This window comes from Bradysia coprophila (assembly GCF_014529535.1).
Source record: "Bradysia coprophila strain Holo2 chromosome IV unlocalized genomic scaffold, BU_Bcop_v1 contig_106, whole genome shotgun sequence".
NCBI lineage: Eukaryota > Metazoa > Arthropoda > Insecta > Diptera > Sciaridae > Bradysia > Bradysia coprophila.
In genome coordinates, this window is record NW_023503372.1 from 4,087,369 (window position 1) to 4,110,154 (window position 22,786).

Here is a 22,786-nt window from a genome sequence, read left to right on the forward strand (position 1 = left end):
AGGCAGATGAAACCAATTCAATAGCCGAATTTCATAAAGAACAGTTTTGTTTAACATACTCCTAATTTAAACATTTTGAAATAAGTTTTCCTTAAACTTTAAACACTGGTTCACTGCTCATATGTTATTATAAGCTTTTTGTTTGCAGCGACAAACAGCTGAAGAGCTAAAAAGTCCCAAACATTTTTTATGACTAGGTGAAACTAGTGACTTTCCTGTTATCGTGTCACCTTGGCTAACCTTGATTCTGATAGAGTAGAATTTTCGACTGAATAAAACGTTAGTTCTCCATAAAAAGTCGATGATGTTCATGCAACAAAAAGAGATTTTAAATAATTTTCGACATAGCGCTACTACATGTCAACATTTCTACTAAAGTCTCAGAAATCTCTCCAACTGCCTTTAAATTCGTTAGTTTTCTTTGAGTGCACTTTCCGACAATGTGAATTAAGAGAAATTTTGGAAAACTCAACTCAATAAAACCTAAGTCCCGCTTTTAGTCGATTTAAAGGAAGAAAAAAATGTTTCACGTTTCATCGTTATAACTTCTGAATGTTATTAAAAGAACCAAAAATACTGTGAAAGGCGACAGCGGTGATGATTTTTATATGATACGATTCATCTTAATCAAAATCTAATTATCTCTACGAACACGTTGCCAACATTAATCATCTGAACCATCTCTCACCATCTCCCACACTTGATGGCTAATTAAATACTTAATTAACCGAATAATTTTCAGGACAATAACGGTACAATTGAAAATGAAGAGCTGCGTGGTTTCTTGAAAGATCTTTTAGAATTAGTTAAAAAAGACTATGACGCACAGGATCTTATCGATTTCGAAGACACAATAATGCGTGGTGTGGGCTACGACAAGGATGGCAAAGTGGCGCGCAAAGAATTGACAATGATTCTGTTGGCATTGGCCAAATTGCCACCAGATGATGACCAGTAAATTCTTTCGCTCTCGCGCGCACACACAGAGACATAAAATTTATCATTGCCGTGGCAATCATCATTCGCATACACAATGAATTTGTTTATGAATAATTTAAAAAAAAAACTTAATTTGTTTAAAATTAAAATCCAATTGCTTTAGTTGAATCAATAAATTTTTTTTAAATATTTAAATTAACAACAACAATATTATGGTAAGTGTGAATGTAAAGAAATGTAATTTTTAAAAACACATCGATATAAATTCTTAAAAAAATATTTTTGTACACATCTGAATATAAAGTTTATGATATTTTTAGATAGTGAGTGTGATCCTCGTAGTTACTTACTATATTTTCTTGTTCCGTTTCTTTCCGTTTTCAAATGTATCTCTAATTCCTGTTCAAAAACAAAAATTTTATCGATTCAAATTCTACAAATTAAAAAAAAAATGTTTAGTGAATTAAAATTAGAGGAAATTTTAAATAATTAGAAACGAAGATAACTATAAAATGACTCTATTCATTGCCAAAAAAAATTATTTAACGAAAATAAATATCACAACTAAAATTCTCCAATTCAAATATTAAAAGAATAAAAAATCTTATGGGTCGATAGTCCACATATGCATACCACAGTCTCATCAGGCCGAACGATTTAAGACCTATGTCAGACAGTTACACTTCCTAATACGAAAGACGTTAGCACTCCTAGGCCTAATTTTGGAATTAAATTCTTTAAAAAAATCTGAAATTTCTGGAAGTTGTAGGAAATTTTGTAAGATTTTATGTGAATTTTGAAGAATTTTTTGTGGATTTTTTTTTAAATATCCAAAAGTAGGTCACAGTACTTCTTATTTGAGCACCAAGGGGGCGCAACGTTAGTCTGTCTAAACATTTATCTCATCGTAGATAAGTCAATTTAGTATATAGTGTGATGGTTGAATTAATGTTAATTAAAGAATGGAATCATGAACGTAGCAGATAGCGGAGTTCGTGACGCCAGTTCCTCCAACATAATGAAAAACTACTAAAATTTTCCATATTGATCAATATCCAAAGAACTATGGACAAATAAAACTTGGCTTCAAAACCGAGTTCAAAGAGCTAGTTGACCTGTTACAGACAGCTGTCATCTGTTATCGACAAAGACAGCAAGAATAAACGACAATCTCTGACTGATGAGGTCTTATATAGCAAAAATCATGTTCAAAACAAATGAAGTAAAAGATTTCTGAAACCAATCTCTATAAATCTCCGATCAAATGAATGAATAGTAAAACTGTTAATATGCTTGTCGTGACAAATTAACTGTTATCAGAAATGTTTTCCGAACACTGTTTACTTTTTCGAACTGAGAGACGATTGCAATGTATTTTCCAATTATTTAAATTTTATTTTTAAATCCACCTGGTGGATTCCACCACATCTCAAGCACGCTTTGGCTACAGTTGCAAAGGGATGACAAACGTTCAAACTTTCCATATATTCTTGCGTATATTCAGCGAATCATCAGTGGAATGGAAATAGGATTGTTAAACCACTCCTGAACCTATAACTTAGGAAATTTTAAAATTTAAGTCGACTCGTCTCGCACGACGGGCTCAATAAATTAATAGTGATTTATCTACCAAGTGTGGTATAAAGAGATATGTTATCGCATACTAGATAACAGAGTGTAAATTCGAGGCGAAGCCGAGCCTTTCCAATGCAAAACATTACCTTTCATACCATGACCACTTAAATTTCAACTTAACGGATAATCTGAATTCTGAGCAAGTTTCAGCACACTATTCGAAAAATTAAAAATTGAAATTGGCGTCTCTGAAACTGACTGAGATAGGCACTAGGTATTAAGTAGGTATTTACGCCCCTAACGCTAACAAACAACTGTGCCAGAACATACATCTTTCGTCTTATAGATAGTGTAACAGTTTGTAATGGGTTTGAAACCGTGACCTTTGGAGGGACTGACATACACATGTGAACTATCGAGCTATATTAACGAAATTTCGTTGTTCAAAACATAATAATCTTAAACTAAAAATGCACAAAACTAAAAAAAAATGTTCTCAAATAAAAAACCAAAAATAAAAATGTTGTTGAAAATATAATGTTTGCCAAATATCTATGCACAAGTTGTTTTTTATGTTGTGTTTCTTTTTAGAATACTGAAAAAAAAAATATGGCTTCATCCAACCATTATACTCACTCAAGAACCGAAATAACAAACAAAATAATTTTATTTGAAATTAAAATTGAACTTTTCTTGTTGTATTGCTGTTGAACATATAAATACAATTCAATTCCAATTATGCAATGAATTTTTAATTAAACTGTGTGTATAGGTCACATTTATTGAGTTGTTGTGTATGTTTTGTTTGTGAGAGAAAAGCATTCGTTTAGCTACATATACCAGTTTCCAGTTAAACATTTTCTTTTCTTGTTTCATCGGAATTATCGTTAGGCATTCATCATTTGTGTATTAAATTGGGGAAAAATGAGATTAAATAAAATTAAACTGCTCGTCGATTTATGTGTCAGGTAGATACAATAGGGGAGAACCTCTAAGCTCACATGATTTCGTAAAATTTGTCATATGAAGTTGGCTATAAATCAATTTACGAAGTGTCAAATGATTTCTAGCATTGTAAGAATTTGCGAAATCGTGTAAGCTTTGAGTTTACCCCTAATATATTTATCAGCTGAGTATTTTCTCTCTAGTCAGAATGATGGTTAAACAAATATAATTAATTATTCAGATTATTCTGATTAGCATTTCATGTCTAATTAAAGTGAATCACAGAAATCACATCAATGTTTACCACTAACATTTATTTTATTAGTATTGTGAAACCACTAGTTGAATTTGTGACAGATGAATATTCAATTCTTTTTAAAAGAGTAGATCTCTCTCCCTCTCTCTATCTGCATTTACTGGGCTAGGTTTGATGCAGAGAACATTTTTCTAAAAGCTAACATGGTAGATCTTGTGCTTTAAAGTAAAGTCCTACATTTTGTCCTTATTTCCCATTCTTGTTGTTGTTTCTACCAATCAGAAACGTAACAAAACTGATAACTTTTCTTGTGAGGAAAACTTTGTTAAATAAAACGAAACGCATTAGAAACTGCTAAATGTTACAGACCCATGCAAGAGGAGACGCACTTCTCCATTCAGTTCACAATGTCATATGATTTAGTCAATTTGTTTTTTAAGTCCACTTAGTCCAAGAAGTGCATTAACCCTCGGCCTTTTCTTTGTTTTATTATTAATTTAATTTAATTTAATTTAATTAATTTCAGGTGAGACTTTAGCCCGTTGAATTAAGTTGCAATAAATAAATAATTTATTTAATGGGAAGATGAAGGGACCCTTTGGCGACAATTATGCTATGCCAAATTAAATGTAGGAAGAGTTCTTCACTTTCTTTACTGAAAATATATCAAAAGCGACAAATTGTCCAAAGTTTTTTTTTACATATCTGATCCCAACCATGGACATGAGATTTTTCTTTGTAAACTAGTCTCTTCAATATTTCTTACCTTGATAACGAATTACCACATCATATTTTTCTAGAAACGAATAATCATCTGTTATCGGCAATGACGACCACAATTTTACGATGTACTCTCATTAGTATTCTCTTTATATGAGAATGGCTCTTCAAGTAAATGAAGTAGTAGATTGTTCAGAAAAAGAAGTATCAGATTTAACGAATATGTTTCAATATATTCTGACCGAATTTGTAAAAGAAGAAAATTCAATTTAATTGAATTTTTTCAGATTGATAAATGTGTAGCTAAACAATGTCCAACCAATGAAGTGAATTGGAGTAGGATGTACCAGCAAAATGTAACTTTTTGTACAGACAAACAAGCGTATCCTATGTGAACAACCAGTCGATTCTACGAATTTTATGTTTCAAATTGATGTTAAAAAAATTGCATTCATAATCATCGTAACGTAGATCTGGCTATAAGTTTAAACAACCAAACATGCATAACTAACTGAGATGATTTAGCTAATTTATTTTTCGATTAAAGTCAAGTCACGGTAATAAAATTCCTAAACAGAGGTTCGCAACAGATTCATTATTAAAACAAAACAACAACAAAAAATTTAGGGAAAAAAACGATTTTTTTGGCAACACGAATCCGCCCGTTAACAACATTAAACAAAGGTAAATTTTACTGTAATTTTCATAAATAAATTAATTATATTTATAATTGAAGTAAGAATAAACAAAAGAAAAATGTCTAAGATGAACCGTCTCATTGTAAAATGTTAAGATGTAACAAAATTAATTTAATTTTACCTTTTGCTAATTTTGACGAAATTTCCTGGTCTAAAAAAAACAGAAAATTTAATTGCTGCAAGCGTCTATTCCATGACGGAGTGTTCTTTAAAAATGGTTTTATAAAGTGATATATGCAATGGTTTAAATAAGGATGGCCTGACCTCTAAAATATCTTGAAAAGGATCATCGATTTATTCGAAATATTATATTTCAGATTCGTACCAAGAAAACACCGTAATATCACTGCACAAACATCAGTTTTCTTATAAAGTTCTTGCCAATTTAGCAATAGCTCCTAGAATATGCTGGTATCTTAACTCGTCTCTTTATTTAGAAACAGTCAGTCATCTGTTAACGACAATGATGATTGAAATAAGCGAATAGCTCCGGTCAGGAATCTAAATAAAGCAACAAGTAATAGTTTAACAAAAGAAGTAAAAGATTCGATGTCAAACAATACGTGATGCTTGAAACAAAAGAAGTAACAGATTTAATAGTAATGTGCAGTTACAATATCAAACTGGAAGAATCACTGAAAATCCAGTGCAAGGTGTCATAGATCTACGTAGGGTCTTCTGTACAATCAATAATATTAATTATGTGAAGTCTTGTATCGCTGAGGAAATATTACGTTCAAAAGAACTTACACACTTCAAAGGCTTTGTCGGTTTTAGAGATAATAAAATAGATATCGTCAGCCTATAGTGACTCGGATGCATCCGTATCTACTTAAAATGGTTCTAACTCATATCACTGGATCATCTTTACTTGACATTAGCTCAGAGCCTATTTTTCAGAAAATATTTTCTTGAATTTGCTCGAAATTCTAAACAATCTCGAGAAAATCGAGTAATTTCAAGAAAATGTTTACTCGAAAATAGGAGCTATCTTACACCACTGATAATTGTGTCTGCTTTCTATTGCTAATTATTTAATTAATTTAAATTTGTAAGTAAAATGACTAAAAAATGGTTTTCATTATTGCAATGTTGGTTATCTGTGATAAAAGGCAAACTTTCCGCGAAGATTGCTGAAACACTCTTCACTTATTACACAAAAAATGTATTTTGATATTTTTTTAAAACAATGATGCTCTTAAATCACGCTGTGTTGTCGATTAACCAATTTTCTTATCTTTTATCATCCCGATATTAGTTCAAATGAAAATCTTTTTTTTTCGGTGCCAAACTAATATAACATTCTGTCCCGCAATGAAGTTGGTAAATTGACAGCAAGATGTGGAGCCCTTATGAAAAAGAAAAAAAATTAAAATTAAAAATGAAAAAATCAATTGAAATTGTGTATTTTAAATGTATATCAAAAATGTGTTACAAACAAAAAAATTATCCGAAACCATAAATTTATGTACCTAAAATAATGTCTCTTAGTGAAATTTAATTATATTTTTCTTCAATGAATTGTAAAGTTTGATTAAAAACCAAAAAAAAAAGAAAAACCAAAACGAAAAATATATAAATGTTAACTAAATGTGTATACCTCTTAAATCACCGTTATGAAAAATGTGCTTACAAAGATTTTGAATCAATTAAACTAATGTTGGTAAACCACAAACGACTTTTCTTTCCACAACGAAAATCTATAGCAGCCAACAAAATTCTCTTTTCTGATTTGTTGCCACCGCCATCATCCACTTAATGTGTACAATCAATGACATCGAGAATGAAGGTGATGGACATTATTCTTACTGAATTTCGAATCTAGTACTTCAAAGTGAACTGTGGACAGAGACAATTTATTAAAACGGATAACAATTTAATCTTCTTCTGTTATTAGTTAAACGTGTTGGTACTTTGGGGTATTCTTGGAGTTAATTTTCCCATTAAATTCGAATCAATTGTAGTAAGAATTGAGTTGGAAATTGTCGGACAATTTCACTTTTTAGCAGAAAAACGACTAGTCACCAACTACACGGACAGAAATGACGGATGACACCAGACCACAGTTCCCTTATTTAGTAATATGAAGGTTAAATAAAGGAAATGAAATAAAAATTGCACGTCAAATAATAGCTAGACCCTTTACAGACAGCTGTTTGATTTATTGCAAAAGTATTGACAGCTCAGTTGATCTTCCGACTTTACATAGTAAACTAAATGTTCAAAGAACTGCAGTGAAGGACATGAAAATCAATCGATTGAAAATAACTTGATCGAAAGAAGTAATAGATCATGGCACTGATCTTAGCATTACCATAAAAAATATTAGGAGGCTGATGAAACCACAGATCTTTGTTTATTTTGAACATGAGTTGTTTCCGTCTTTAACGGCAGGTTAATTTAATAATAAAAGCCTCCAAAGTCGCTTGTTAATTCAGTGTTAGCTCTTGGAAGTGTACTAATGGTCTAATTACAGATCAAAATCATGCACCATAAATATTTTGCAGAATTTATTCATCAGATAGTGAAAAGGTTTGATAAAACAGTAATAACTCAACAATGTTGGCTCTCAATGGCCGTTTCAGTAAATTTTCTCTAAAACTAAATCACTTCAATATAAATAGATAGTCGCGCAGCTCTGCTCTCTGATCTGTAGTTTCCTTCGTTTTTCCTTGAATTTTCTTCGCTCTTAATCGGTCGGTACTACTGACTCTCCACTACTAATCCGTACTATCTATGATGCCAGTAAACAACGTCACCACTCTATGTACACCTTCACATCGTATAATCTAACAGAAAGCATATGATTTAGATTTACGATCATTAATTGTATGAGAACCAAATTGCGCTTGCGTTGTTTATTTATATGATTTTGAACCGCTCGCAAAAACGCCGACTGACCAAAACTCTCGAGAATGATTTTCTAGTCAAATGTTTATTATAAAAAGTTATGGTACAATAATAGCACAACGCACTCGGAACATAGTTTTTTTTCCTCGATTTTGTGCTGTTTAAGTTCGAAAAAAAAAGTTTTTGCAGGAGAAATCTAAGTTACTGAAGAGGTAAATCAAAAACATTAAATTGAATATTGTGACCAGTCAGTCCACTTAATCCATGAGCTGATTGAATTTTATGTTTTCGTGTAAATAAATGTTGCATAATTAGAACAAAAATTGTGCGAGTGAATTAAGAATTTGTGTCAGTTATTTTAATACACCTACCAAACCATAACACAGTGACTAGGTGATGCATGTTATACGATACAATATGACCTTGATGTTCATAACATCCATGTATCGCCAATTAAACGTCTATGCAGTCGTCGATAATTGTTTTATATTCAGATAAAAATGCTTTCAAGACACTGTATGTCTATCAGCATTCAGTAGACAACATACACAACACGCATTAATCGTGTTGGTGTTGGAAAATATTCTAAGCTTGGACAAATAACGTTTGTTATTTTTCATTTCGCATGTGCATTTTTGTAGATAACCCGAAGCATCAACATGTCTACGACCGCATTAGCAGTGAGCACAGCGTTTATGGGATTATGTTGTGGTCTAGCTTGCATTGGACGACAATTAGCTGAAAGACTGTTGAAACCGGGATTAGTGCAGGAGCTTTTCTACGAAGCTATTGCGTCGGCTGAGATGTGTGCGGTTTGTTTTGAATTAATCATCGGTGAGTACAATACCCTCTCTAGCAACCAAACTTCGTTTTGACGCAGTCAAAATGACACCTTATTTTGACAAATGTGACACTGACTTTTTCTCGTAATAGAGTTGCCGGTGCCGCGCTCTTTTTTAAAGCAATATTAACGTCACACGAAAAAGACAAACTTTAAACTTTATTTCATTTTTGCACACCAAAATAACGGAACAACACACCAAAAAACACGTCACAATCACAAATTATTCATTTTCGAACGCCGAAATTGTTAATCAAGACGTAATATTTTCAACACAAAAAATGAAATCGCTGCTCATACTTCATTTAATTTATTTTTAAAAGTGTAAAATTTTCTATGACAGAATACACTGTAAAGTTTTACCACCTTAATTTTCCTAGTTTGGTTGCTAGAGAGGGTATTGGTGAGTACAATACTGGAAATATTAGTGATTAGCCATTCACAGACGTCAGCACTGGTATTATTTATCAGGTCTATCGCTACATTTGTTGTTCAAAGATTGGTGTAAATCATAGATGCAAAATCTTTTACTTCATTTCGATTTAACATATATTTTGCTATATATTGTAAGATCAGAATATATATCCTGTTAGCCTTCTCACTAGCATAAACCAAGGCATAAACATAAAATGTCCCATCGAGACAGTAATGTACTATTACCATTCAAGTCTTTTCCTAGTGTACCTAAAGACACCGTAACATCCAGGGTGATCTCGAAATCTCGATCCGGATTTTAATAAGATTCCCGTGAATTTTATGTGGAAACAGTGGATTAAATCTGTTACTTCTTTCGCGTAAAGTAACCTCGTCGTATAAGTACAAAATCTATTACTTCAATATTTGTATCATTCATTTCGCTATAAGAAGGCACTATACAGAACACGTTTTTTACTTTTGTCGTCGATGTCGATAGCAGTTGATTAGTTATTTCTGTAAGGCATCAAAATTTGGTCTTAATGTCGAATGTCTCTAGCTTTCATTCACAATTTTCGTCAGTTTTCAATTCTTCACAACACATCTCATCTCCTTAGTGTTTACAACCGTTGAATTTTAACGGAAACGTTTCAACAGAAATATATTTCAGCAGAGACAACAAAGAAGAAAAATAAGTGAAACCATGCAACGGTTTCGTAAACCATTCAAATCTAATATTCTCGACTGCCTCCCCGATGAAAAAACCGTTCAAATTTTGTGCACTATTTCCAGTTGCTGATAACTTTGGTGTGGCTACTTATGCCATCTACCTATTTTTCCTCACAATATGGTGGTCAATGGTATGGGGAAATGCATCGGCATGTCCATATACGCACATGGAAGATATGGTAGAGGGAAACACATCACCGAGGTGATCATGCGACTAGAAATGAGAAACAACGTAGCACATTTTCAATGATTTCAATGATTTCAGAGTGGTTGCATTGAAAACATGGGCTCAAATTATGGGTGGTTGTTGTGTATATCGATTCGTACAAGTGTTCTGGTGGTTTGAACTGGTTCAGACGCACGAAAATCGAGCTTTTGAAGACTGTACGGCTGACTTACAAGTATGGTAATTGGTTTTGAGTGGGTGGAATATAATCTAAGCCTTTCTTTTGTCGAATCAGGTGAATCCTTATCTTGGCGCTGCAATTGAAGGTGTAGCAACACTTCTTTGTAGATTGGGATCAAGAGCTCTTGGTGAATTAGGACCTAAACATGCGTCAATTATTGATTCATTTATTGGAACAAGCCTTGTAGTCGCTGGTAAGTTGCACATTTTCGGGTTTTAGCTTTGCAATTTTCTCTGATGGAATATTACGTTCTTTCAGCGTTTAATTACTCTGGCGGTTATTTCAATCCAGTTTTGGCTACCGCATTGAAATGGGGTTGCTCGGGACATACAAACATCGAACACATTATTGTTTATTGGATTGGTGCGTGTGTTGGGGCAGTGTTGTCCGTGCCAATATTCAAAGTCAAATACGTACGTCAACTGCTAGTGGGTGAACCCAGTGATTCTGTAAAAGACAAGGCAGAATAGGAACATTGAACTGTTGGATATTTTAATTTATTTGGTTTCGTTTCATGAAGAGTGTGTGGTAATTTCACATTTATTTTTATGTAAATAGACTTTAAAAATTGAAAATGGTTTGTGGGTCAGGACGGCACAGCACAAGAAAATGCTGTTGTGATATCACAAAAACACAGTACAACATCTACTTCGATACGTTGTACACGCAGTTGAGATTTTTAATGTGAAGTCTATACTCACTACTACCTGTTTATATTCACAATTGAATAATTCTAGACTTTCTTGAATTTTCTTGTGATATGACAATGTAACGATTTTGTTGTACCATTTTTACCCACATCCGGAAGTTTTTAAAGTAAAATAATTTAAGCGGAAAACTTTTATTTTATTTGCTACTTCAAATGCTTAGTATGTGTACAGGTTACGAACAAGACCGAAGTTTAAGAGTGATATCACGAAATCTTCGAACAATTTGTATGGAGGACAAATTCAACGTATCTGGATATTTGACGAGTATGATACCAATCGAATCCTTGCTAGACTAGACCACCACGAAAACGAGAGAGGCGAGATATACCTCGTTGAACTCGCAATGAAGCAAGGATTCGGTGGGTATCGTACTCGTCAAAAATGCGGATGGAATGGCTAGCCGATTGTTTGAAGATTTCGCGATATCACTATTAAAACTAAAGCGTTGTCCTACGTATTTACGATTGAATTAAAACACAATCTATTACTTCATTAGTTTCATCAAACATTTTACTGTAAAAGACAATAGCCGAAGCTCAATCAATAAGCGATGGACTCACTCCAACAAAGTCTCACAAAAATAAAATGAAAATTCTCCCATACATTTCTGCGTACGATGGGTCATTTTTTGTGTATGTACAATGTTAATGGTTCCTTAACCATTCTATCCTATCATATCTTGGCCAAAGCTCGTGTCTCATTTTTTTCGCCACAGAAGATAACAGATCACATAACAATCTAATCCATTCCTTGTTATGGGTAAGTTTCTTGTTGGTACAATGAAAGGAATTCAAGATTTACTTGATATTTACAATTGTGGATTCATAATAGGGACACTGTATGTATCATATTCGCATTTTCACTGTCTCCACTTCCGTTCGTTTCTTTTTGCAAATTCTCAGATAAAAAACTATTTCGACTGAATGGCGGCTAACATTTCACATATAACTAAACAAACGCCAGTCCAACATACATGCGCCTATTGTCTAACATAAACATTTTTTGTCCAATAACCGATTTGCCTCTGACTTTCTCACACATCTCACTTAAAATACAAAATGATATTTTCTGAAGATGATGAAACCAATGTGAAATTTGTGTACGATAATTAAAAAAAGAACCACCCGCAAGCATGTTGGCATGTTGCATCGTCCACATATACTTAACTTACATTGGTTTTTTAGGTCATCATCTCACATTTCATGTTTCATTGATGTGCATTAAGGGCTTAAGCCACAGGAAGCTAATGTTTATATTCTGCACTCAAGAACAATGCAAGAATGTAATGCGAAATGTAACACAAATGAGCTGGGAAATTAGTTATTATGGGTAGAATTTCTGGTGAAAAATGTATTGAAATGTGGTACTTGAAAGCAGATTAATGGTATTTTAACAGCTTGGTGCATAGTATGACTTTGTTTGATTTGAGAGGAGATCCATGAAATTAGCATTCTGCTTGTCGCACTTGTTGTTTTATATCCGGTAACATTTAACGATTTCGTTGAATTTTTATTTCGGTTTTTTTTAATTAACAGTTGGAAATGGGCATAGCTTTATATGTGGTCAATTTCCTATGTGCGTGAATGAAAGCGGTCCACAATAAAAATTCTATAAGTCGATTGACACCACCAAACCACTTTTCAGGCTATGGTCCGGAGGCGGAAGGCCAAAAAATGAAAATTTTCCATTAGAGGTTCATTATACCATTCTCAGCTTTACCCACGGGCTGGACACTCTGTGCATTTAAAAAATGAAGAATAGCATGAATAGTGTCAGGCCTGTGGTACCCCTCATGCCGAATGGCGAGAAATATGTTCCACAATTTGCTAAATCATCGACATTTCAAATGTTCGGAATCGAGTATCATGAGAATGTCACGTCCACGAAATCGCTATCGAGGTTGGACGGATGTGAAGTTGGATTTATAGTGTGGAAAGAATAAATAAGTTCGGATAATAAAAGAATATATTTGCGAGGAGCAAACAAGAAATTGCATTTTCATCTTATCCTTGGGACAGGGATACGACAGGCCCTTGCCTTCACCACAAAAAAACTTTCAGATATTTTCGTCGCATTTTCATTATTCCTACTCTATAAAGTCGACGATAAGCCTATATTGAAGTTTTTGAACTTTGATCACATAGTCAAGTGTTTACCTTTTAAGGTCCGATGGTCTATTCGACTGAATTTCAGAGTGTAACATTTCCTCTTTCAAAGAGGACGAAGTTAGGACTGAACTGGGTACTCAGTGGTGCATGGGGCTCGTAGAACAAAAGCGCACAGTAAAGAGGCACCAAAATCAAAGTATATAAACACACCTACTTTCGGGTGAATATAGTTTTTATAATGTTGGACACAAGTCAAATTCACTTTATTAGGTTGCAGCACATACCAAAACTCAATAGTAAACAACACTTCCACCAACATTATCATGCCAAACGTCACGGATGCAAGGGGTCCGTATTTCTCAAGGCTGTATACTTTGGGCAGGTCACGCAGATGCAGATACACGGGTTACACACCACGTTTCAGACAAACAATTCACCACGCCATACAAATTCAATTTTGGTGAATTTGTTTGTATGGAAAAGGTGTGTTCCCGCGTATCTAATAAAATGGCGATCTGCGTGACCTCCCCAAAGTATACAGCCTTGGTATTTCTTGCTATTCCCTGAGGATTTGCGTTACCTTCAGTATGTATATTTACCTTGATCAAAATAGGAATTTGAAGAATATTTTGGTCCTATCTTCCAGTATAGCCACTCTATCTTTTGTAGAACTCTGTAAATGTTCTGTTTTGTTCTGTAGAACTTATTAATTAATAATACCTCGATGGTGTTGGCAAAATATATACTCGTAATCTTTATTCGTAATAAAAATATTGTAAAAATTCGCAAAATATAAAACTCTAGCTATTTAAACACGTCCAGTTGAGCTTCGACTTAACTAATTTCATTTTGAGATTCTGGCTCCTTATCAATTTAATTTTCATTTTCAAATTTTCATTCGATTTAGCACGACACTGGTAGATCATATTTGACTTTTGGTTCTTGAGACTTTTCACTAGCTTTGTTTTCAGGAAGTTACCACTACCATATCGCCTTCTTGATAGAACTTTTGGTGGTGATGATGACTGCAACCGTCCGTTGTATTTGTTTTTGATTTTTCTCAAAAGTGTTTTGCCAACTTGCAACTTCAGACTGTACATTTTCTGATACAAATGTGTGTTTCGGCTTAGCAGTGAGTCTCGTTCCTTTTTCATAGCTTGATTTTCTTGTAACTGCGCCTGGAGTTTGTTATCGGTAGCTGCAAACATGCTACGGAATTGATCTAAGCGCTCGGTCAGATCTAGTATCTGTGAATGTAGGTCAGAGATTTGTATCACTTGTTCACGATAGTACTCCTTCAAGGTCACTGTGGAGCTGGTAATTTCGATATTCTTTGTTTGTGAAGCTTGCAGCTGGTTTCTGACATCGGCTAGTTCATTGGTGAGATGAATTTGTTGTTTTTCCTGCAGCTCTAGTTCCAGTGTCAGTTTGTCTCTCTGGTGCAGTATGAAATTGGAGTTTGACTTCAGCTCATCATTTTGTTTGGCACTCAAAAGTAGCAGTTCGTCTTTGGCACTCAATTGTTTTTCTAATTGCTTGATAATTGCACCTTGAATTTCGTTGTCGATTGCGGAAAATTCGAATTTCTTTGTCGTTTTCGTTAATTCTAGATTTAGCACTTCGATTTCCGGATCAGGTACTAGATTGAGGTAGATACGCTTTGTGCTGAAGGCTGCATTTCGACATTCGGGACATGTTTTGGATGTTTTCAGCCATTTGTCCAGACAATGGTGATGGTAGACGTGACCACACGCTAAGTAGGAAGCGATACAGGTCGAGGTCACTATATCCCAACATATGGAGCAAGACACTGATGACATCCTTAATGATTTTCTTGTCGTCCAATTTCTTTTTCTGATGGGCTACCAATAGTAATCTGCAAGTAATGCCAAATTTTAGTCAAATTTTCAATTTTTTTAAATATTTACTAATGCAACGATATAGAATTATAGTCATTACATATAACTGGGGATCATAGATTGGAAAGGCCTATCGGCTTCGCCTCGGATCAGTAAACGTCACACGAAAATATGACTTTTCATTTTTATCACGAGATTTGTTTCCCAATTCTCATGTTTTCTCTAGTAATGTAATAAGTCATTGTCGACCACAGGGAAATCAAAAGCATATCTTACATCGTCAATACGATACAACCCGAATCCATCGTTATCGAATCACCTCTTATCGCAATGAACTGCATTCAAACGTAAGAATTTAGTGAAATTTAAAAGGGATGAAAATCACTGGAGTAACACACAACCGAATGATTTCGTTCGACTAACACCAAGAATTCCATCCATGAAATATGCAAACAAAACACAAAGGTGAAGCATGCTTATCTGACGAATTATCCGAATGTTTATTTAGTAAATATACAAAGGTTGGCTGTATTGAAACGGTGTCCGTCGTACCTGAGTGGTACCTTGATTGGATTTAGTGAAATATTTTCAACAAAAAATGCAGAGAACTGATGCAACGACGCACTTTAAATAAAACTGAACAATAACAATGAATGTAATATGGGAGTCGTAATAGGCAACAAACCAAAATGTCTCTGCGTATTAAATTGATTTCATTTTTTTGGAAAAGAAGGAACATTTAAAATGTTATTGTGGATGTCGACCGTGTAAACTACACTGCACTTAAGTGGATACAGCCACTTAATTAGGGTCTCTTAGAACATAATTTTCACTCACATTCATTGCTTCAATTCGCCATGGTTTTTTATTGTCAGTTCTGTCCAAAATCATCTTCGCGAATATCTCATCCGCAATTGGATTTCTGTAAACATTTCTGACTATTTCACCCATGCATTTCGTTAAGAAAAATTGAAAGAAAATCTTTTGTTTCACTTCCTAATTTAAATCAAACTTTATATTAAATAAATGTGCTTCTTCCATCTAATGCACGAACTATGACTTTTGAATGTTATTCTCTCTACTGTGGGTACACTGAATTCGTTCGTATAAACACCGAATTCTCGTTCAAAATCTTCTTTGTTGCTATGTTTGGAAATGTGTGCGTTTTTTCTTCTTTCTTCTTTGGTGTTTTAGATGTGCTGTGTGTATATTACATAGACATTTTTCTGGTTATTTTTCATCCCCTATGAACGCACACACGCATGGAATTTGAAACGCACTATATCTTAAGTTGAGGGGTGACTTGTTAGAAGGTTGAATTGGTAAATCAGAATAGTTTCCATATAAATATTGTAGCTATTGACATAACTCATAATACAGTGATGTAATTGGACCTTTTGTCTTTTGTCCATTGATCAGCAAATTATGCAAATGAACTTTTTTTTATTAAGTTCGCCTTTGAATTTGAAAAAGTAATTTTAAAAAAACTTGGAGAAACGAGTGTGTTACTGTAGTGGCCTTACTTGTGTCCAAAAAAATTTTGCGAACCACCCTAATGTCCTAGAAAAATGATTTCGAACCACCCTAAAGTCAAAGGAAAATTATTTCGAACCACCCTAATGTTGAGCCTAATGTCTCCACTGGACGTTACCGGTTATAATGGACGTTCAGTGCTGAGATGGACAATAGATAACTATAACATGACCCAAATTTCATGCATTTTCAAGAATAGCAAAAATTAAGTTTACCGTAGTTTACCGGGTCTATTAAACTTAAAACAGACATTTGAAAAAAAAAAGAATTTAGTAGCACAAATGTCTGGTGCCTGGCGAGTGAAATTAGCCAAATTACAGTACACTTTTGCCGACCTGTGGTAATGAAGTTGGTCTCTCATTTCGATTAGTACACTGACAAAAAATATTTTTTCACACTACCTGTCGCAGATAATATGTCCTAAGATTACCTACTGATGATGGTAAGGTTAAGAAAAGTTAATGTGCCAGAAATAAATCATCTGTGAGAAATAACTTGTAATCCCACTACTTCCTGTAAGTAGGCAATCTGTCAAATATTACCTGCGGAAGTAAAACGTGCTTGGCGAATGGTTTGAAACATTGCCGGTCACAATTATTTTTCGACAAATTTTACCTGCGGAAATAATCTATCGAAAATACATTACCTGACGTACCTTACCTGTGACAGCTGTCCAATTTTCTGTCAGTGTAAACTCCCCATCTGACGACGATTCGTTCACAATTCTGCCAACGTGTGCGAGATTCCCATTCTTCGAGTGAATTTGGCATGTCGATCAAATGCACACTGTTCAGTGTTCATACGTGCACTGAGTGTGCCAAGTGGTAAGAGCCCATTCAGATGGTCTGGGAGACATTTGCGAGAACTTTCTTTTTACTTGGAATACTCTAGATTTATAAGATACAGAGTGCTCTTTGATTCACGACGTAAGTGCGGTCGAAATTCAAAATGAAAAGTGCGGAGGTCTTTCTAACGTAGCGTCATTTTCATAGAATGAAGTGTTGAAATGTATTTTTCGGTTCACTTCTTCATCGAATCGTTCAAAAGTAAAAGAGGAAATTTGCCCATTTAGGTAAAAAGAACTGACTTTTATTTTGCACACCAGTTCATAAGAGTCCATAATTCACCACAACTCGCATTTCTCATCTTTCGGTGGATTCATGTTACTACCAACTTTGCATTTAAAATCACGCGCAAATTCGTCCGAATTGCGAAACATTCCGATAACGCGATATCTGTTCGGTGCATGTACGTCGTCATAATCAGTCGTAACGCGAAACCCCAAAACGTATGTCCTACCACAGTGCAACTGTGCAGCTGCGATCCAGAAGAGTTGATCTGCCGTAAAGTTCAGATTCGGCAGCTTAAGCCCTGCACCCGTTTCGTTGACGAACTTTTGGTACGCAGCATATGCAGCCTTAATGCCCACATTGTCAGCAATATTTTCATTAAGGGTTAAAGTTCCATTCACCTAACGGACAATGATCGGGTGCTAGCACAAACAAGATGATTTACATGGGATAGAAGTAGGATACCAACCGTTAAATTGTCGATGGAAGGATGCTTAAAGTTGTAATACTGAAATGTGTGACGAATTCGTCATTGAAACGAACGAACATTTTACCAGCAAATTTTACCTGTTTCTCGTAGCATCGTGCCTTCCTATTGTAGATTTGCTGAGCATCATCTCGAAACAACACGTTTCCATAGCGATCCCATTCAATGCGAGTTTTATCGAAACCTATGGACTTATGGGCTTGCCATTGAAATCGTCATTTTAGAATTTATTTGTGATCAAATACCGTGAGTAATTTCATGTCCAATGACCGAACCAATGCCCCCAAAGTTCAAAGTAGGTGGCCTAAAACAATGACAAGACAGAATCAATTATAAAGCGCAAATTCGTCCAAAAGATGAATACCTGTTGATGGAGAAAAAGCGGCCCTGCAAATTGGCAGCAGGAATGCCTGAAAGAAATTTCTAATTTTTAACTGTCCCAAACTGCTATTGTGTCTTTCTACCAATGCTATTATTGTCGGACCAATACTTCGGAGAAGTACTAGTCGGTTGTATGGCATCAAAATCGTCAATGGTGAGCGGTTGACGCAACAACGTAATCATAGCAGCGGCAAGAAACCTGTTGACTTGCAATAAATTTTGCAGATACGATGCATTGGGTTGTATGTCCAGACCTTCATAACGCTTGTCCAATTTGCTGTTATTAATGTGAGTGTCACAGTAAGCAATATTAAAGTCCATTGCATTGGCCTTATCAACAGCTGCGGAAATGGTATCGTTGTCTAGCCATGAAGCGTTTTCCAGCATTTTGACGAATTCATAGCGAATTTTCTCGCTTAACCGGATGGCCGTTGATTTCGTTTCTTTGCTGACGAAATTTTGAACGTAAATCGCTCCGAGTAAATCGGGAAAGCTGAAACGCTTAGGTCAATACGCGCCCAAAATGTATCGCTTCTAAATGAGATACATTCTTGGATCGGACACTATCACGAAATCGATTACCTTTCTTCCGTCGATAGTAAGCAGTTCTCTGTTGATACGTCAACGCCTATGCCATTCACGTGAAGTCGTGATGCTCCGTATACGATTGTCGCAAAACCAATGTAATTGGCAATCCTTCGGCTTGTAGTTTTCTGGAGAATCAATCCAAGCTGTCGAAAATAGTCAGGATCCATCACTAGAACCGTATCATTTTCCGTAACCATTTCACTTCCATTCAAACAGCCGTTGAGGAAGGTTAACCAGTTTATGTACGGATAATCGATTTGCACTTGTCGAATAGACGACCGTGTGTTCCAAGCGAATCGTGTTTCTAGGTCGTCAGTCAATGCTATCTACAGTGTGAAAATGGGGGCTTGGGTCATTGAAAGTCGATTTACTTAGGGGTCATTCAAATAGTGCTCACTATTTTTAGGGTGAAATGGGAAAGGAAGGTCTTAAAAAATCGTATTTTTGTAGGGTGCGCACTATTTTAATGGCCCCTTTAACCTTTTGTAATTCTTTCTCGAAATCTATGCAATGTAGCAGCTCAGTTTCAAAAACACGTCTTGGACCCTTAGCTCTTTGTTTGATATAACGTCTCGCTTCGTGTCTAATATCCTTAGAGTAGATGTTGTTCAATAGAAAGTTTCCCTGGTCAATCTAAAATCAAATTCAATTATGTCTTTCGGAAAAAAAAGGTTCGACTGTGGCACAGGTCTGTAAACAGAGAATTTTGAAAATTGGTTTCTGTTGAGCAATCTTTGGAGCTTCAATCATTTGGAAAATGAAATCAGAAAGCATTTGCTAACGGAATCCGTGACTACATAGTCAAAATTTAGGAATGTAAGGAATGTTCGGTGATTGGTCCTCACTTAGTTTTTACAGATCTGTGGTGCAGTGAATGTGAATGAATTTACGTAAAAGACAATTCTGTTGTCATCCGCGAAATCATCGTAAAAACCGACTGTAAAAATTGATTCTAAGTAGAAACCATCGATTTGCATATTCTTCTTAACTTCAATCCAATCGTATTGCCCACTTTTCCAATCGTCACCATCACGCAATGGCCAACCTCCATATTTGTCTAAGAATGAGTCAGTGACTTCAAAACACGATAATTAGACGATTAAATCTGTTGCAACTTGCTTTGATTGCTTGCGATTACCTGAACGTTTCCACATCGAACGCGAAACGCAACTTTGATAAAAGATTTTTGTTAGTCGGATAGCTGTTGCATCAGTAGAATTCAGTGGTTCCGATAAAAACTGGATCAATTGGTTGTGAGTCTCTGACGACACTTGTGAGTAGGCTCTTGGCTGAAGTCCTGGGATGAACTCAACATATCCGCAAGCAAAATCATAAAAATTATCGCACGGGTCAATCGATTCCTTTAGCCATCTTTTGATCAGAGCCGATTCATTTTCACATACTTTTGTTACGCATGTGTCATTACTAGTTGACGATGTTAAATGGTCTGACGAACTATCGTCAGCTTCACCACTAATTTTAAGCACGGAGCCATACACGTTCGTCGTAATGAGCAATACAAAAGTTGCTGTCCAAGACATGCTTACAGAATTACTTTGTGCACTCAGTGAAGATTGCATTGTTCATGTGAAGAAGATGAGTCTGAATCGATTGTTAAAGTCACTTAAATTTAAATTTGCTCAATGTCACAGTTACTTCAAACAAAGCTCACTTTTTGTATTCGATATTTCAATAAGGATGAGATCATCACTGGAATCAACACATTTATTTATCCAAAAAAAACTCCAAAATTCCAACTGTCTTGTTTAGATCGTTACAATAGACTGAAACTGTTTGAATACTTTGCAACATGAGAGCAGATGAATTTCAAAACGGAACCACGGTTGGGCAGTGCTTTGAAAACAAAAGCGTTTTTTTTTGTATGTTTTTGCAAGTTAAATGCATGATCAAATCATCATAATCATAATCATCATAGTACACGTACGCTAGAACGTATACCTAGCCAAAATTTATCAGTATTCACATGAAATGACACTAATAATCCGGAGGAACCATCAAAGTGTATATAAACAACGAATGCAAATAGAGAATGAATTCGGTTCCATACAAACGATAGTGAAGGAAAATGGTGAAAAATCGGCGGCAAGAACTGCTGAAGAAACGTCGACAACTCGTCATTTATTCAGAAACTTTGGTACTTTGGTCGATACTGGGAAGATAGGCTGCATGGTTAATGTTTTTAATTCGAAGGCAAAGATGGCCGTACAGTAGATGCTGCTTTCAGTTCCCTAGTTAAATGACCGACAGTCAATGAGAAATCTTGGCAAAAATGAAAGTTAGAGAGTTGCTGCAATGGGGGAGTGATTCATTATGCATTCGGTTGTTTCAGGCATGACGTTTCTTTACCCTAATACGAAAAGTGTTAAACGACGATACCAGCGGATTATTTAAATTTATGTCGAATGTGTGTCTTATATTCGCCTAGTCGGTTGGCCTGTAGATGCGCCACATTTTTTTTATAGTACTTCAATCTCACTGGACTATTTTTTGTGGAACAACTTCACATTGATTCATTCCCATGAAATGTCACAGCAGTGAAGTTTGTTCATGAAAAAATAATTCAGTGACAGCAGTCTTTTTATGAAGAAAAGTGCTAAATTGTAATAGATTTTACTCTTAGTTTCTAAATTCTATTCTCCTATCAAGCTCTGTTTGAATATCAATAATTCGTTTATAAGTGTAACAAGAAATAAATACGCGTCTCCCCCAGAATTAGCCCGACATATTATGCCAACAAACTCATTGCTTCCCATACAATTTATTCTAGGCCACATCGCATTCCATATTAATTATTACATGATACTACAGTCCTCAGCATAACAAAAAAAAAGAACTAAATTTCCATTCGGGGGGCGTATTAACCTAAAAAAAACTTTCTTAACGTGTGGTATTTATAATAATCATCTAAAATGCCAATATAAATGTAAACACAACGCAGTTCGACACTTAAAGAACACAAATTTAAAACTATTTGGTCTATACCGCCAAAGGTGAATTTTTTTTCCTCCGCATTTCTGAGAATTCTTTTCGACAAAAGGCAAAAAAAGAATCATTTTTTATGCTACAATAGTTGAATTTTAAATAGGTTTGGGAGCATGAACGTTGGATGGGAAATATGCTAAATCATAACAAAGAGTAGATTTTGAATATTAACGAATGTACGCATGCATGGAAAGGTTATAGGAAATCGGATTGATACAAATTGTTTAATTAAGACGTTGCATTATCCTAAGATTCTTAACAATTTTGGCGATTCATCTGTTATCGATAACGACGACAAAAATAATGACAAGTTCTGGGTCCATTATAAGTATAGTAAAATTCATTGAAGTAAAAAATTGAAGTACAAGATTTGAAATCAACACCGATTAAAAATTCTTTGATCGATGGAAGTAAAAGAGCCGATAATAATACTGGTCATATGCTTGTCGTCTATAACAGGTTAAAAATAAATCGGTTTCTTCCTTCAATCTATGCATTACAACACATTCATTATTTTGAACTTCGATACTTTGAACATACATTTTTTCCTTATATAAAAAGGTACTTATCATATCTCATCGTTTATTTCTGTCGTTGATGTCGCTAACAGTTGTTGATAGAGCGCCACATGATGATCCTCACCTGATGACATAATAACTTTTGGGTTATATTT

General features: G+C 34.9%; 4 protein-coding genes across 6 annotated transcripts in view; 2 read left to right on the top strand and 2 right to left on the bottom strand.

Moving 5' to 3' along the window:
* The window catches only part of LOC119070999 (calbindin-32), a 90,116-nt gene extending 86,683 nt beyond the window's left edge, over window positions 1-3,433 (top strand). For both annotated transcript variants that reach the window (XM_037175592.1, XM_037175593.1), the window contains one exon: window positions 743-3,433. In XM_037175592.1, the coding sequence (XP_037031487.1) occupies window positions 743-958 (216 nt within the window). In that variant the 3' untranslated portion in view covers window positions 959-3,433. The remainder of the gene's footprint in view (window positions 1-742) is intronic.
* Window positions 3,434-8,043: 4,610 nt separating this feature from the next.
* On the top strand, window positions 8,044-11,229 carry LOC119071028 (aquaporin-11). 2 transcript variants are annotated; one of them, XM_037175621.1, is made up of 6 exons: window positions 8,044-8,195; window positions 8,625-8,817; window positions 10,031-10,169; window positions 10,233-10,368; window positions 10,429-10,567; window positions 10,633-11,229. In XM_037175621.1, the coding sequence occupies exons 2-6, from the start codon at window positions 8,643-8,645 to the stop codon at window positions 10,842-10,844; spliced, it is 801 nt and encodes a 266-aa protein (XP_037031516.1). In that variant the 5' UTR covers window positions 8,044-8,195; window positions 8,625-8,642; the 3' UTR covers window positions 10,845-11,229. The 2 variants fall into 2 exon arrangements, with proteins under 2 accessions (XP_037031516.1, XP_037031518.1); XM_037175623.1 differs by lacking the exon at window positions 8,044-8,195 and adding an exon at window positions 8,268-8,376.
* Window positions 11,230-13,920: 2,691 nt separating this feature from the next.
* LOC119071029 (E3 ubiquitin-protein ligase TRAIP-like) lies at window positions 13,921-16,412 on the bottom strand. Its single transcript, XM_037175624.1, has 2 exons — window positions 15,889-16,412; window positions 13,921-15,068 (listed from the first exon to the last, which is right to left on the bottom strand). Exon 2 carries the CDS (start codon window positions 15,010-15,012, stop codon window positions 13,993-13,995), a length of 1,020 nt encoding a protein of 339 aa, XP_037031519.1. The 5' UTR covers window positions 15,013-15,068; window positions 15,889-16,412; the 3' UTR covers window positions 13,921-13,992.
* A 1,199-nt stretch (window positions 16,413-17,611) lies between these two features.
* On the bottom strand, window positions 17,612-20,869 carry LOC119071030 (neprilysin-2-like). The gene is made up of 10 exons (XM_037175625.1): window positions 20,249-20,869; window positions 20,001-20,185; window positions 19,591-19,743; window positions 19,105-19,436; window positions 18,606-19,015; window positions 18,506-18,551; window positions 18,387-18,445; window positions 18,222-18,325; window positions 18,124-18,162; window positions 17,612-18,055 (listed from the first exon to the last, which is right to left on the bottom strand). The coding sequence occupies exons 1-10, from the start codon at window positions 20,688-20,690 to the stop codon at window positions 17,708-17,710; spliced, it is 2,118 nt and encodes a 705-aa protein (XP_037031520.1). The 5' UTR covers window positions 20,691-20,869; the 3' UTR covers window positions 17,612-17,707.
* Between the last annotated feature and the right edge of the window lie 1,917 nt (window positions 20,870-22,786).